The 13,643-nt window shown below is 41.0% G+C and overlaps 1 protein-coding gene across 1 annotated transcript in view; it reads left to right on the forward strand.

Moving 5' to 3' along the window:
• crhr1 (corticotropin releasing hormone receptor 1) overlaps nt 1-13,643 on the forward strand; it is a 123,554-nt gene that overhangs the window by 12,997 nt on the left and 96,914 nt on the right. The window contains exon 5 of the mRNA XM_052138465.1: nt 11,105-11,155. Coding sequence (XP_051994425.1) covers nt 11,105-11,155 — 51 coding nt within the window. The remainder of the gene's footprint in view (nt 1-11,104; nt 11,156-13,643) is intronic.

The raw sequence follows: 13,643 nt of genomic DNA on the forward strand, positions 1-13,643 counted from the left end.
GGAAGCTGACTGGTCTCCGCGAACGGATGAGATTATCTAGGCGAATGGCAAGGTTAATAAACTGGTCTAGGGTTTTCCCTTCATTGCGGCCTGCCAGCTCAGATTGTAGCTCCAGATTGAGTCCCCTTTGGAAAAGTAATTTAAGTGTGTCTTCTACCCACACAGTCTGAGTGGAGAGAGTGCGAATGAAAGCGCATTAGACGTGAGAAATCAAATTAATATCTTCATGCAGCCAAGAGAAACGTATCTGTTTTCAATTTTAAAAAAATTAAAAAAATTATCATCACTGTAATATGATGACATCAGATCGATCACATTCTTGCGCTAAAAAGGCTAGACACAGTTTAACAGAAAGCAGTTGTCTCAAAATGCTTTTAAAGTTCTTTTTAAATTGACACATCATCTAAAACAGAGCTCCTGCACGAGACGCTGAATAAACAAAAACAAAGGGAAACAAGGACATTCGTCAAGCACGTGTTTACATAGAAAAACAAATGGATGGATGCAAAACCGTTCGGTGTGAACAGCCCCTTACAGCTGGTGGTGGTCTTTGGCTGTTGTGTCTTGCTCTCTTATAAGCTTTTCTCATATTAAGCAATGAGTTGTTTAAATGTTTGTCAGGAAAGATGTTCAACTTGTAAATGTGTCTCTTGAGATCCTCGCATTCGGTTCCAGTCTGTCGTCTTCCGTCTGTTTGAACAGCCAATGACCTGGGCTCATAGTCTAAGCCGCTTCACCACAGAGTCCAGCCGAATACCACTGCTATCTGGGAATACTGCTACTCTACATACAACTGTACTTAAAACAAGGTGGCATTTCGCTGTTATTATGAAGCTTGTGTCTGGAGTAGTAGGAATCAGTGCAAGTGTAACACAATGTGAACTGTCTATTGAAGCATTTCCCCCCTCATTTTACTTTTGACTTAACATTTGACAATATGGACAGACTAAAACTTTTTATTTATTTTATGCACATTAGTTAAAAATGAAATGCTCTTTTTTTAACATCCAGGAAAGGAATGTTCTATACAGTAATATAAATGTGCTGAATGGTTTATGTATTTATTGCGCCCTCTTGTGGATTAAGGAATCAATGTCAATTTAAAAATCAGGTGACATCAAAATTTGAATATTAGTTCATATATTTAAATATTTATATATTTAGATCATTTTAAAATGTACAATACATATTCATGGTTCAGTCAGTACTGTTTATTTTTGTAATACAGTTCAGCATTATTTTACTTTGAGTACATTTTATTTTTTCATTAAATTTGAAAAACTATAGGTTGATTAATTGGTTATCAGCAGGTACGGCCCAACTTAGTTATAGGTATCGGTAAAATCCACTATCGGTTGACCTCTACATGGAACTACTCTATGCAAGATCTCAATCCTTAGAACTTTAAAGACTAAATCTCTCACATATTGTGAAGATTTTTTCTCTTAAACGCAGACACACACTAATCCATCCAGTAGACAGATTAATGCATCTAGTTTACACTGTTGAACTTTATATGCAAGGTTGTACATCCTGTCAGTAACTTGACTCAGTAGCGAGGTAATTAAACCTACAATCATTAGCAGTTGTTGTCAAATATCTTAAATTCGCCATACAAACATGTTTCATTTTGCAGCACTAAAACGTCAATACAAATTGTACACGATTTCATCCTAAGATTCCAGGAGCAAACCAAACATTATGTCTTTTTAACAGTTGTCCATATAATGCATAATTAATCTGTACTGAACGCCTGTAAAAACAGAACCATATTCTGGCCACCCCAGTAAAGTGATGATATAATTATATGACTTCAGGAATTCAACCACTGATCTCCGGCACAGCTGTGGCAACAAAGCCTTCTGGAATATGAGTGTGTAGTGAAGCCATTATCTGTATCTGTGTTTGTTCATATGACAAAATTATCTGTATCTGTCTCAGTATTCGGATAGAGCCAGGTTTGGCTGGGGCTTAAACCAAGTGCATTAAAACTAAATGAAATGCCCATTTTTAAATGTATCTCTTACGTTTAGAGTTTCTGTTAATAAAATATGCCTTGTGTATGTCTTCATAATACAATAATAATAATAATTATTATTATTATTATTTTACAATTATTATATAATTAATTTATCTTTTTTTTCTTACCAGATGAAGCTGAATTTGTTGGCCACATTAACTGTGGAATATGTTGTTAACTTTGGTTTCTCCTGGTACTTCTGATATTAATATCTGTCTGAAAAGTTTTTGTGTGCCTGTTCATGTATAACAACATAATTCTGGAGGCAGGATGTGTCAAGCTAATTTTGAAATGTCAAGCACACATTTTGTATTGAATAATAAATACAAATTCAAGCATCAAAAGAAATATAATAAATCAATATAGCCTAAAAACAGGTGAAAGTCCCTTAAGTCCATCAGGAAGTTTTACGATAGGACACCATTATTTAGTTAAATAATAATAATAATAATAATAATAAATGTTACATTTATACAGCTCTTTTTCAAAGCTCAACAACACTTAACATTCTCAAATTTAGCACAGTTAAAAAATAAATTAAAAAAAGACAGCGCAAGTTTCAGTTTCTTTGTTTTACATATGCAGGAATATTCAGAATATATGAATAATATATTGAAAATGTAAACCTTTATGGAGCATTTAAACTTTATTTCTGAATAAATTATTCACCAGATAATTACCTTAAACTCTGACGTGAATATAATTGTGCTCAAAATTAAGAGACGCTAGATGAGCTCCGACGTGAAATCATCACTTCAGGTCAGGAATTTAACCTCGCGCTCAGGATTAGGCAGTAATAAATACATTGGAATCAAGTGTGAATTGTGAATAGACATTTCAAGAAGTGGAAAGTTTATATGATGTCCTATCTTAGTTAATATTGCACTAGACAAGCTCCAGATGCGAACAATTAACAAAGACCTAAACTGAAAGTTGAGACTGTGGCTACCCGATCTAAAGTCACATTTTCATTCATAATGTTTTACACTTTAGAAATATTGGCTCCACAGATTCATAAAATCATTGTAATTTAGAATATGTAAATTTTTCAATGTCACTTTATGCTTGTGTTTTTGGGATTATCAGTAAAACTAATAATTTGTATATTATTCAGATGAATCCATCATTAATTTAGTAATTTTTGTGCCTTTCTGAATAGGATATTCAGAAAAATTTTTAATTTTACTGTAGTGACGACCTCCAGACTCATCACCACTTGCCGGCCTGAGGCGCGAGTGCGGTGCAGTTCTGCACGTGAAGGTGGAAGGTCCACGTTTGTGGGGGCCCGACTGCAAATGCTCGGTGTCTGATCGCTGTGAGAATGCCGATTGTGGGCACCGGCAAAGTGACCCAGGGAGTGAGGAAACTGCTTCCTTTATGACAACGTGGATACCGCAGCCTGTTCGGGGTGAGGCAAGCAAAGTAAAGGAAACAAAAGATTCTCTACCCGGCCCTCTACCGGGGAATGGAGTGGTCTGGATACCAGCTCCTTGGCAGACGTCTCTCTCCCTGAGTTTCCTGTCCCTGGAGTGCTTGGGAGCCTTCTGGGTCCGAGAAGTGGCCTGATACGGGGGCGTCCTCTTCCTGTGAGGAGCTCTATGCTGGGGCAGAGCTGCCTGGGGTTTCACCGCCGCAAGGGGATGCCCTCGGTGAGCAGATGGAATGCGGGATCTTGAGCCAAGGTGGGGCAATATGTGTTGAATAACCTCTGTCTGTTTCTTCACTGTCGAGAACTGCTGGGCAAAGCCCTCTACGGTGTCGCCAAATAGGCCGATCTGGGAGATGGAGGTGCAGATCTACCCAAGTGCAGGTCTCTTAGTGCCTTAGCCTGGTGGATTTACAGGAGGGCCATGGCGTGCAGGGCGGAGGCGACCTGTCCAGCGGTGCTGTAGGCCTTGGTAGTCAGAGACGACGTCAACCTACAGGCCTTGGAGGGGAGTGACGGTTGATCACACAAGGTGGCTTCGTTTTGCAGGCACAGGTGCACCGCAACTGCCTTATCCAGCTGGGGGAGTTCTGAGTACCCATGGACTGCCCCACCGTCATGGGTAGTGAGAGCGGACGAGCAAGGGAGTCGGTTTGGGGCAGTGAAAGGTACCCTCCATGGCTTCGTCAGCTCATCATGCACCTCTGCGAAGAAAGAAACCAAGTCCCAGGAACCAAAAACCCAGGAACCGAGTCCTCAGCTTCAGAGTCCGCCAAGACACTCTCTGGTGCAGTGGCAAAACTCTCATCCAGCTCGGGGGCTCCGAAAGAGACATCAGACTGGCTGTAAGGTGAGCCGGTCTCATCTCGGAACCGGACGGGGCAAACGAGCGTGCTGGGGAATGGGTGGTCCACGGGGATATACCTGGCAAAACCGCTCCCGTTAAATTCCCAAAATTGCCTCCAGTGCCAGGCGCGCCGGCTCTATACCTGTGGGTAGAAGGCGCGACGTGGGGGGAGGCTAGATTGGCTTTCCCCAGGAAGAAGGAGAGCCACGACCGCAATGTTGCCATGGTCATGTTCTCGCAGTGAGAACATGTGGCGTCCATAAACACGGCCTCTGTGTGATCTCTGCCCAGACACGAGAAGCAGCGCCCGTGGCCGTCAGAAGTGAGGAGTTAACGACTACATCCAGGAATGGCACAAAGATGGAAGGGCATCTTGAAAAAGATGCGTCTTTAAAAAGATGCTCAACGTCAATGTGTTTACTCTTTTAGAGAAATATATACACTTTTAGAGGGCTGTCGAAGCGCTCAGGGCCATAGTCTGCACTGCCATGCAGAAGAAGAGAAAAGCCGCTGATATGTGCCGTCCAACAGCGTATGATCTTTAGAGGTGAGTGGAACATCAGTGGGTTTTACTCAACTGAAACGCTGAAAAAAAGTGCTGAAACACAACACAAAATCTGTCTGAACAGATGCACGCTTCTCTCCTTCATACCCGTATGTCTGGGGGAGGGGCATGAAAATTCTGTTTACCAATTCTCATTGGCCTTTTCTCAAAGATAAGAGGTAACCGAGGCTCTCAAAAGAGACCCCTATTGTTACTACATTGACACAACGTTGAGTGAGTGACAGAAGGGGGAACAAGTTTTAGCAGACTTTTAACGTGCCACTTGTCCTGCACATCACTGATGTGATGATAATAATGCTGTGTGATAAGGCCACTAGTTTTCTCACTTGCTACAAATGTGCTGTGATGGTTAATTGCACAACAGGAAGATCACAGCACATCTCAAAGTTTGCAATAGATGCCTTCTAAGTCCTCCTGTCTTTCAAAGTTCATTCTTCCAAGGTAGCTTGGCAAGACTGGTCTTCATAAGAACACAAGTCTTTTCTCTGCATTCTTAGCATTGAGAAACACCCCGAGAGTTCTGTACAGTCTAGTTATTTAATTAGATAATAATCCTGTAAATACTTCACAGGAACTATACAAAAACAACACTCATGTCGTCTGTCCCTCTGTGGCAGTACTGGTTCTTTGACAAAATTGAGTAAAAGGTCTGTTAAGGTAAAATAAAGTCTAATCTGAAAGTCTTGAAGGAGAAAAGTTTAAGAGTCATTTAACAAGCTGACCTTTTATCATTGCAGATCTAGCTATCCATCCATCCATCCATCCATCCATCCATCCATCCATCCATCCATCGTTTTTCTGGACTGCTTTTAAACTCCACACATTAAATGCTGTAGTATCAGATGTCTGTGATTAACACTTGCTTTGGCTGAGCATGAATCACTGAAGTAGCTAGCACACCTAGGTCCACTCAGCATGCCAAATAGTCCCACATAAAATGGCCCTTAACTACTCTAATAAAAATGATTTTGCAAATCAAAGGCTTAACTGTGTGCATACCACTAATCAATTTGTGTTACACACAGCTGGAAATTTCAGAAAATAATTTTTTTGTGCAATGGATACATTGTGGCCAGGGCAATTCAAATTAATCAACAAGTGGGCCAAATGGAAAAACTGAATTAAAATATTTTGTCAACAATAAGCTACTATCTGCTGACAGTTCAAAGCTGTAATATAGCATAATATTTTTTCACTAAATTAGTGAAAACCAGTGTTGATACCTTTCATTTTTTATATGCGATGAGAAACATTTCCATCTAGTAGGAATTTCAGACCTAGTAAATTTCAAATGACAAAAACAACAAAATCAACCAAAATGTGCTTTCAAAATTGGTCCTGAGAGGGTGTTTGGGATGTGATAAAGTCCCTTTGCATAATAAACTCATTGGCTGAGAACTATTTGCACAGCTTAAGCAAGTACTTGTCAGTTCATTTTAGTTGTAACAAATGGGTTTTGCGGTCAGTTTTAGTTTTAGGATTTTTTCATCTTGGGGAATGGTATGATGACACTGTAAAAGGCACTATATTTATTTTAAAACTGAATGCCATCCTCCATAAAACAAGGTAGGCTAAAGTCTTACAGCAAACTTAAGTGCATACAAAATTTCCGTAAGAAAATTGTTTAGTTGCAACATCATGCAGGCTTTGGGATGGGCCAGTTGATTAGGCTTGATTTAGGCTAACATTAAAACAACTGTGATTACAGTGTCATAATGAGCATTAAATATTAACACTAATTATGCTGATGGATATCAAGTCTCCTGGAAGCAATATTGTGTTAGATGATAAAATATCCAGAGGAGGATTATACAATTTTATTGCAATTTGCTCTATTGTTATGTTGTATGCACAGCCGTTTTTAAAGGTAATTTTGAAATTAAAACATTCAAGAATTTCAGCCTGTATAAAGTTCAGAATGCTGGAAACCTGTGATTACAGTAGCTGTAATACTATACCCAGTCATTGTATACAGTATCAAGTGCTTACTCTACAACTGACACTTTGTCATTGTAATTATGAACATAAGTTTGCAGTTGCTTATGATACGTTGTTCATATGGATTTTTTTCCCACTGTATGGTGGCTGTAGGGAGTTCCACACAATATGAACAATCAATCGTGCAATATGTAATAAAACTCCCAGTATGTGTTAATGAGAAAATATCTCTAAGACAAGTTATGGCTCCAAATTTGTGCTGTTTCTAAAGATGAACCAAAAATGTAGAAATATTTCTCAAAACATAGAATGTTTTCTTCTTAAAGGAAAAGTTTAAATACAAATAAAAAATCAAATCTGTCATTATTCATGATATTATTATCGTTCTGAACCCAAATGACTTTTTCTTCTAAGGAACACAAAAGGGGAATTTTCAAGACTATTCTGACTTGAAAAGTGAATGAGAACAAGAGCTGTCAAGCTCCAAAAGGTACCATAAAATTATAAACATGAATCAGTTGATTATGTTTCCAAACATGATTCATACACAAATCTGACTGATCCGGATCTCGAGTTTATCTGATTGATTCAATTGGTCGATTACAAAGGTTAACATACAATTAAAAGATTATCAATAAATTTGTGACTTTTCGAGTGTTTTTTATTTATAGAGCTATGACTTCAGAAGACCTAGAACACATCCAAACTAATCCAGTCGTTTTCCTCCATTGAAACTGGAGACTTTCGAAATCATCCTCCATTACACACTACAGTAAAATTATGACATTGAAAAACTGAAAACAGAGTTTCCAAACATAAACATATCTTTTTTTACCTATTCACATATTTTTTAAAACCTAAGTTTGTCACACACATCTTTGTAAGTTATGTGAGGCAGCTCAAGCAAACTCAAAATAAATCACAGAAAATGCTAAGATGCTGTGAATAAATCGTTAATATAAACACACACACACATGCACGCGCACACACTTTCTCTTTCTCTTACACTGACAAATACATCTGCAAACAAACATTTCTGTTTGTCCACACTGTGAGCTGCGGGTGACCTCAGCTTCGTTCCACCACTAGATTAAATTTTTTAGACCCTGTTCCATCATGTAATTTAACCCCAAACAGCAGACTACACAGTAGGGGTTGCACGTCTCGTTTTTGGTTCTCACCTCAGGACTGCATTACTGAAGGATATGTGTTCAATAACTTTTATATATATATATATATATATATATATATATATATATATATATATATATATATATATATATATACATCAGTCAATATTTTGATGGCAAGATCCAACTTTATTACCTTAGCCTCAGATTTAATATTTTAATGAAAGGTTTTCACATTTTTATTTTTAAGTATACTTTTGAGAACTTGCAGTTGTCAGACCTGATAATGAATGTGGACAGTATTTTTGTAATCAATTAAGATTGTCAAAGCACTTTAATTCTTCTTATGTATTGTAATAAAGTATTTAAAATGACTTAGTGTGTTTGTGTGTCAAGGTGGTCATGAAACCTCATGAAATTGCTTTCCCCATGAAAGCAATTGCCGGACAATCTTTTTCCTGTGTTGATATATACTTTTGAAACAGGCAGATTGGATGAGATATTTCAAAGCCACATTAAGGGGAAATGTATTCTCATTCTAGAGAGTATTTGACTGGACAAATATCTGTGTAGTGCAGAATGAGTCATGTTACAGAGATTAGGGTTAGTATTGTGTTTTGTTTTTTAATGTTCATTACATGCTGTTTATTGCCTCATTTTGGTTTAATGCATTATAACAGCTGTTTACAGTTCATTATTCTCTCTCTGTTGAGAACAGAGGTGGGTAATAACATGCTACATATACTACGTTACATTTACTTGAGTAACTTTTTGGGAAAATGTTTACTTTTAGAATAGGTTTAAAAGGGGGTACTTTTTACTCTCACTCAAGTAAATTTCTAATGAATTTATGATTAATTGTTTTTACTTTTACTTCTTTACTGTGGGTAGCGTTACTGTCATTACATTACAGGGTTTAATTTTAATTAATGTGGAATTTAATGAGAGATTATTGAATGGGACTTTTATGAGAGCGGAAATTCACAGTGCTGCGCGTGCTGAGCCGTATCACAGACTGTCACTCAATCACAGCAGCAGCATCAAACTCTTCAAAGTGAAACACTTTCCTCGTTCTGCACAGTGAAAATATGAATAGTTTCGTCATGAAATGCCTTAATTTAAAACCAAGACAAGCTGATATTTCAAGATTAAAATCCCAGCTCCATCTTAAGGCAGCACGTCAAGGTAAATTTTGGCTCTAATTCTAACACGGACTTTTCTGTCATTTTCAGGATGATTCTGTAACTGGGCTCTTATGACATCAGTTCCCCTTCTGTCACTCACTCGACGTTGTGTTGAATGAAGTGACACAAGGGGTCTTCCTGGGACGCCAAATGTAGCTGTGAACCTGAGAAAAGGCCAATGTCAATTTGGCAGACAGAATTTGCCTGCCCCGCCTGGACATACGGGTATAAAGTGAAGCGGGGCAGCGAGTGTCAGTCAGAATTTTTCTTTTGAGCCGAACGGTTGTGCAACAGCAAAGCTGAGTTCACCACTGTTTCACTCACCTCTGTTGGCAAGAAGCACTGCTGTTGGATCTCTCTCCCTGCACGCTGTGCAGTCCACGCCCCATGGTGATTTGACAGAGCTTTCGATGCCTGAAAGAGTGTTTTTCCTCCTAAAAAGTGTTTATTTCCTCAAAGTATTTGAGTTCCCACTTAAAAGAGCAATACACAGCAGGCATTGAACGTCCTTTTCAGGACGCGTCTTTTTAAAGATGTTTTTCCGCCTCTGTTATGCTAACCGGGATGAGCTTTCTCTTTTCCCAGTTGACCTGAAGCCTAGACGGCTGAAGTGCCTGAGCACCTGGTCCCTGTGAGCACACAGTAACTCCCGAGAGTGAGCCAGGATGACCAGTTGTAGAGGTAGTCGAGTATGCGGATGCCCACTTCCCATAGCAGGGCAAGAGCTGCCTCTGCGATCTTTGTAAAGACGCGAGGGCACATGGACAGGCCGAAGTGGAGGACCTTGTACTGATACGCCTGGCCGTATATGAATAAATGTGTATTATGTAATGGAATATAGGGGAGTAAACATATATTTGTGAAAGTAACAAGTTACTCACTACTAAAGAAGTCATCAGGATTACCTTAAACAAACATATAAATGAGCACCATATAATTTATGCAAGAGTATTGTCACTTATCTGTCATTCAAATCAGCAAACATCTGTAAAATAGAGACATTTCTGGTTCATGTTACATCCACCAAACCTTAAATAGCAGCAAGTTCAAATTCAAAGCTTTTATATGACAGTTTTTAAATGAGAAGCTATTGATGAATTAGTTTGCAGTTCCAGATTAAAGGATTATACATTTATTTATTTATTATCGTATGATATTGAACATAATGAGCTGTAAATTGTCAGTTATCGGTATCATCCCTACGCTATACATTTTATCAGCTGAAACAGTTGACACAATGTTGGAAGCAAACAGTTGTCTAGAATGTCATCGCATGACATAGCATTAAGACTGTATTAAGTTCATTGGAAATTCTGATCCCCCAGTAAATGCACCTGATCTGCATTCACACTGTATGACTGGGCAGAGGGCGGGGCCGGGTCGTTATTTGATCAGGATAATCAAGCCTCCGAGAGGGATAAAGGCCGACTACGGACAGTGAACGTTTACGGGGATCTGTCCGTCCTATGTGTGTGTTTGTGTCTTTTGGTTTTATTTCTTCATTAAACTATTATTTATATTGTTAAGCCAGTTCTCACCTCCTCCTTTCCCTTATACTTCCTTACACACTGCTCCGTCCATTGAGCCTGATGGCAATTGATCTGGTATTGTGCATAGCATTTTTCATTCTGCATTTGAAGTGTTTGCCATTTGAGAGAGTCAGCTTTGTAGTTGCAACAGTGCAACCTCTGACAAAATTTTGTTGCACTGGCAGGAAAAATGCAGTTGCAGTCTGGAGCTCTGATTTCAACATGGACTCAACCAATGTTCCAATGTTTGACTGACCAATGGTAGAGGCGGGGAGTGTTCGGGAAACTAATTTGAAAACAAGTGCACTATTCATTAGTTTTTGCCATTCTGTTTGGTAATGCTACTTGCACAGTTAAACACCTAAAAGCAATTAAAATTCTAAATTGAAATGTTTTTTGTTTTTTTAAAAGACATGTTGAGATTACTAAATATATTGTTCTTTTTTATTTTTATTTTTTTTACAGCACGCACTTTGATCCTGTGGAATCAGACGTCCAGTCCGACCACCTCATCAGGTCAGTTCACATTTCAGTTCTTTAAAATATTAATTTGTTAACATAATATTAACATACCGTGTGATCTTCACCCCTTCCTGCCATCAGTTATTCAACCCTTGGACAGACCTCTGTTTTCTGCTGACAGGAGTCCCCCTACAGCAGGTGTCCAGATGCGTCATGGTCACCACAGATGCCTCCAAACTGGGTTGGGGCACTGTGTGCAATGGGCACGCAGCCACCGGTTCCTGGAAAGGACCACGGCTATGTTGGCACATCAACTGCCTAGAGTTGCTGGCTGTACTTCTTGCCCTGCGGAGGTTTCTCCCGCTGATTCGGGGCAAGCACATCTTGATCCGTTCAGACAGCACTGCAACGGTAGCTTACATAAATCGCCAATGAGGCGTGCACTCTTGTCAAATGTCACAACTCGCCCACCATCTCCTCTAGAGTCAGCTATGACTGAGGTCGCTGCACACCACTCATATATCAGGCAGCCTCAAAACAGCAGCGGATGCGCTGTCGTGACAGCCCACACTCAGTGGAGAGTGGAGGCCCCCAGGTGGTTCAGCTGTTTTGGGACCTACGGTGAAGCACAGGTAGACCTGTTTGCTTCCCAAGAAAACTCCCACTGCCCACTCTGGGACTCCTTGTCAGAGGCTCGGATTGGCTCTGGAACCTCCATGTCTGGCCCTTGGACGGGATGTGGAATATCTATGTGGCCTACCACCATCTGTCATAGATACAATCAATCAAGCCAGAGCATCCTCTACCAGGCAACTTTATGCCCTAAAGTGCTGTCTATTCGCAAACTGGTGCTCTTCCCTATCAGAAGTGTGCAGTCAGGTCAGTGCTCTCATTCCAGCAGGAGAAGTTGGAGGGGTGGCTGTCCCCCTCCACCTTGAAGGTGTATGTAGCCGCTATATCGGCTCACCACCACGCAGTGGATGGTAAGTCCTTAGTGATGCACGACCTGATCATCAGGTTACTTAGAGGCGCCCGGAGGTTGAATCCTCCGGACCATGCCTCTTCTCCGTTGTCCTTGTGGGCCTTCAGAGAGCCCTTTCTAGCCACTTGAGTCAGTTGAGCTAAAAGCCCTCTCCTTGAAGACGGTTGGGGACCTGCAAGCGTTCTCTGTCAGCGACACTTGCCTGGAGTTTGGTCCGGCAGATGCTCATGTCATCCTAAGACCCCGACTGGGCTATGTGCCAAGGTTCCTACGACCCCCTTCAGGGACCAGGTAGTGAACCTTCAAGCACTTCCCCAGGAGGAGGCATATCCAGCCTTATCATTGCTTTGTGCACCTATTTGGACCACGCACGGAGCTTTAGATGTTCCAGGCAGCTCTTTTTTTGCTTTGGTGGACAGCGGAAAGGGAACACTGTCTCCAAACAGAGGCTTGCCCACTGGGTCGTCGACGGCATTGCATTGGCCTATTAGACCCAGGCCGTGCCCAGCCCCCTTGCGGGTTCGAGAACACTCTATGAGGAGTGTGGCATCCTCGTGGGCACTGGCCAACGCCACCTCTCTAGCAGACATCTGCAGAGCGGCAGGCTGGGCAACACCCAATACCTTGGCAAGATTCTATAATCTCCGGGTTGAGTTGGTCTTGTCCCATGTTTTGTCAGGTCCGCGCATGTAGAACTCGGTAATAAGGAACAGCTGACTGGGTGTACCACTTGCGCATAGCGCCTTTCCTCTCCACTGAGACGCTCCCTGGATGTCCTTCCTCCCTAGCCCTCTTGCTTGCAAATTCGGTGGAGGAATTCCCAACCAGACCCACTATGCGTACTAATTACTCTGTACTGGAATAGGTGCTCCAGAGGTGTTGGTTATCACGGTAACCCCCTGTGTTGTATTTTCCGTGGTACGGTCCCCCTGTTGGCGGACCCGAATCTCCCTTGGGCAGTTCCCTCTGCCCCCAGTCACAGGCAGAACCTACCACTGCGCCACTTCCATGTGTGGCTTGTAAGCCCATGTGACTTATTTGCCACATGTTCACCTTTCCAGCCTTGGCAGGATGTGGTCTCCGTGGGGTCTTATCCCCCTAAAAGAATAGTATTGGAAAATAACACCTTCCCCGATGCATGTTATAGTGTTAGATGGCCCAAGCCGCATATAACACTCTATAGAGAGAAAACATAGACAGAGAAAAGGCCGCGGCTGGCGTGGCCTTTTCTCTTGAAACTGGTGTATCTGGGTCATGTTTGTAGGCCCCCTTGCTCGCACACACCTTTTCAGTTCTGCACACAAATTCTCTTTTAGATTGAGGTCAGGGCTTTGTTATGGCCAGTCCAATACATCGACTTTGTTGTCCTTAAGCCATTTTGCCAGAATACATCTCCGTCCTGAGCAGTATGATGGCTGCCTGGTCCCATGGTGTTTATATTTGCGTACTATTGTTTATACAGATGAATGTGGTACCTTCAAGCATTTGGAAATTGCTTCCAAGGATGAACCAGACCTGTGGAGGTCCACAATTTTGTATTTTTTTTTCTGAGGTCTTGGC

Source organism: Xyrauchen texanus, chromosome 12 (assembly GCF_025860055.1).
Source record: "Xyrauchen texanus isolate HMW12.3.18 chromosome 12, RBS_HiC_50CHRs, whole genome shotgun sequence".
Taxonomy (NCBI): domain Eukaryota; kingdom Metazoa; phylum Chordata; class Actinopteri; order Cypriniformes; family Catostomidae; genus Xyrauchen; species Xyrauchen texanus.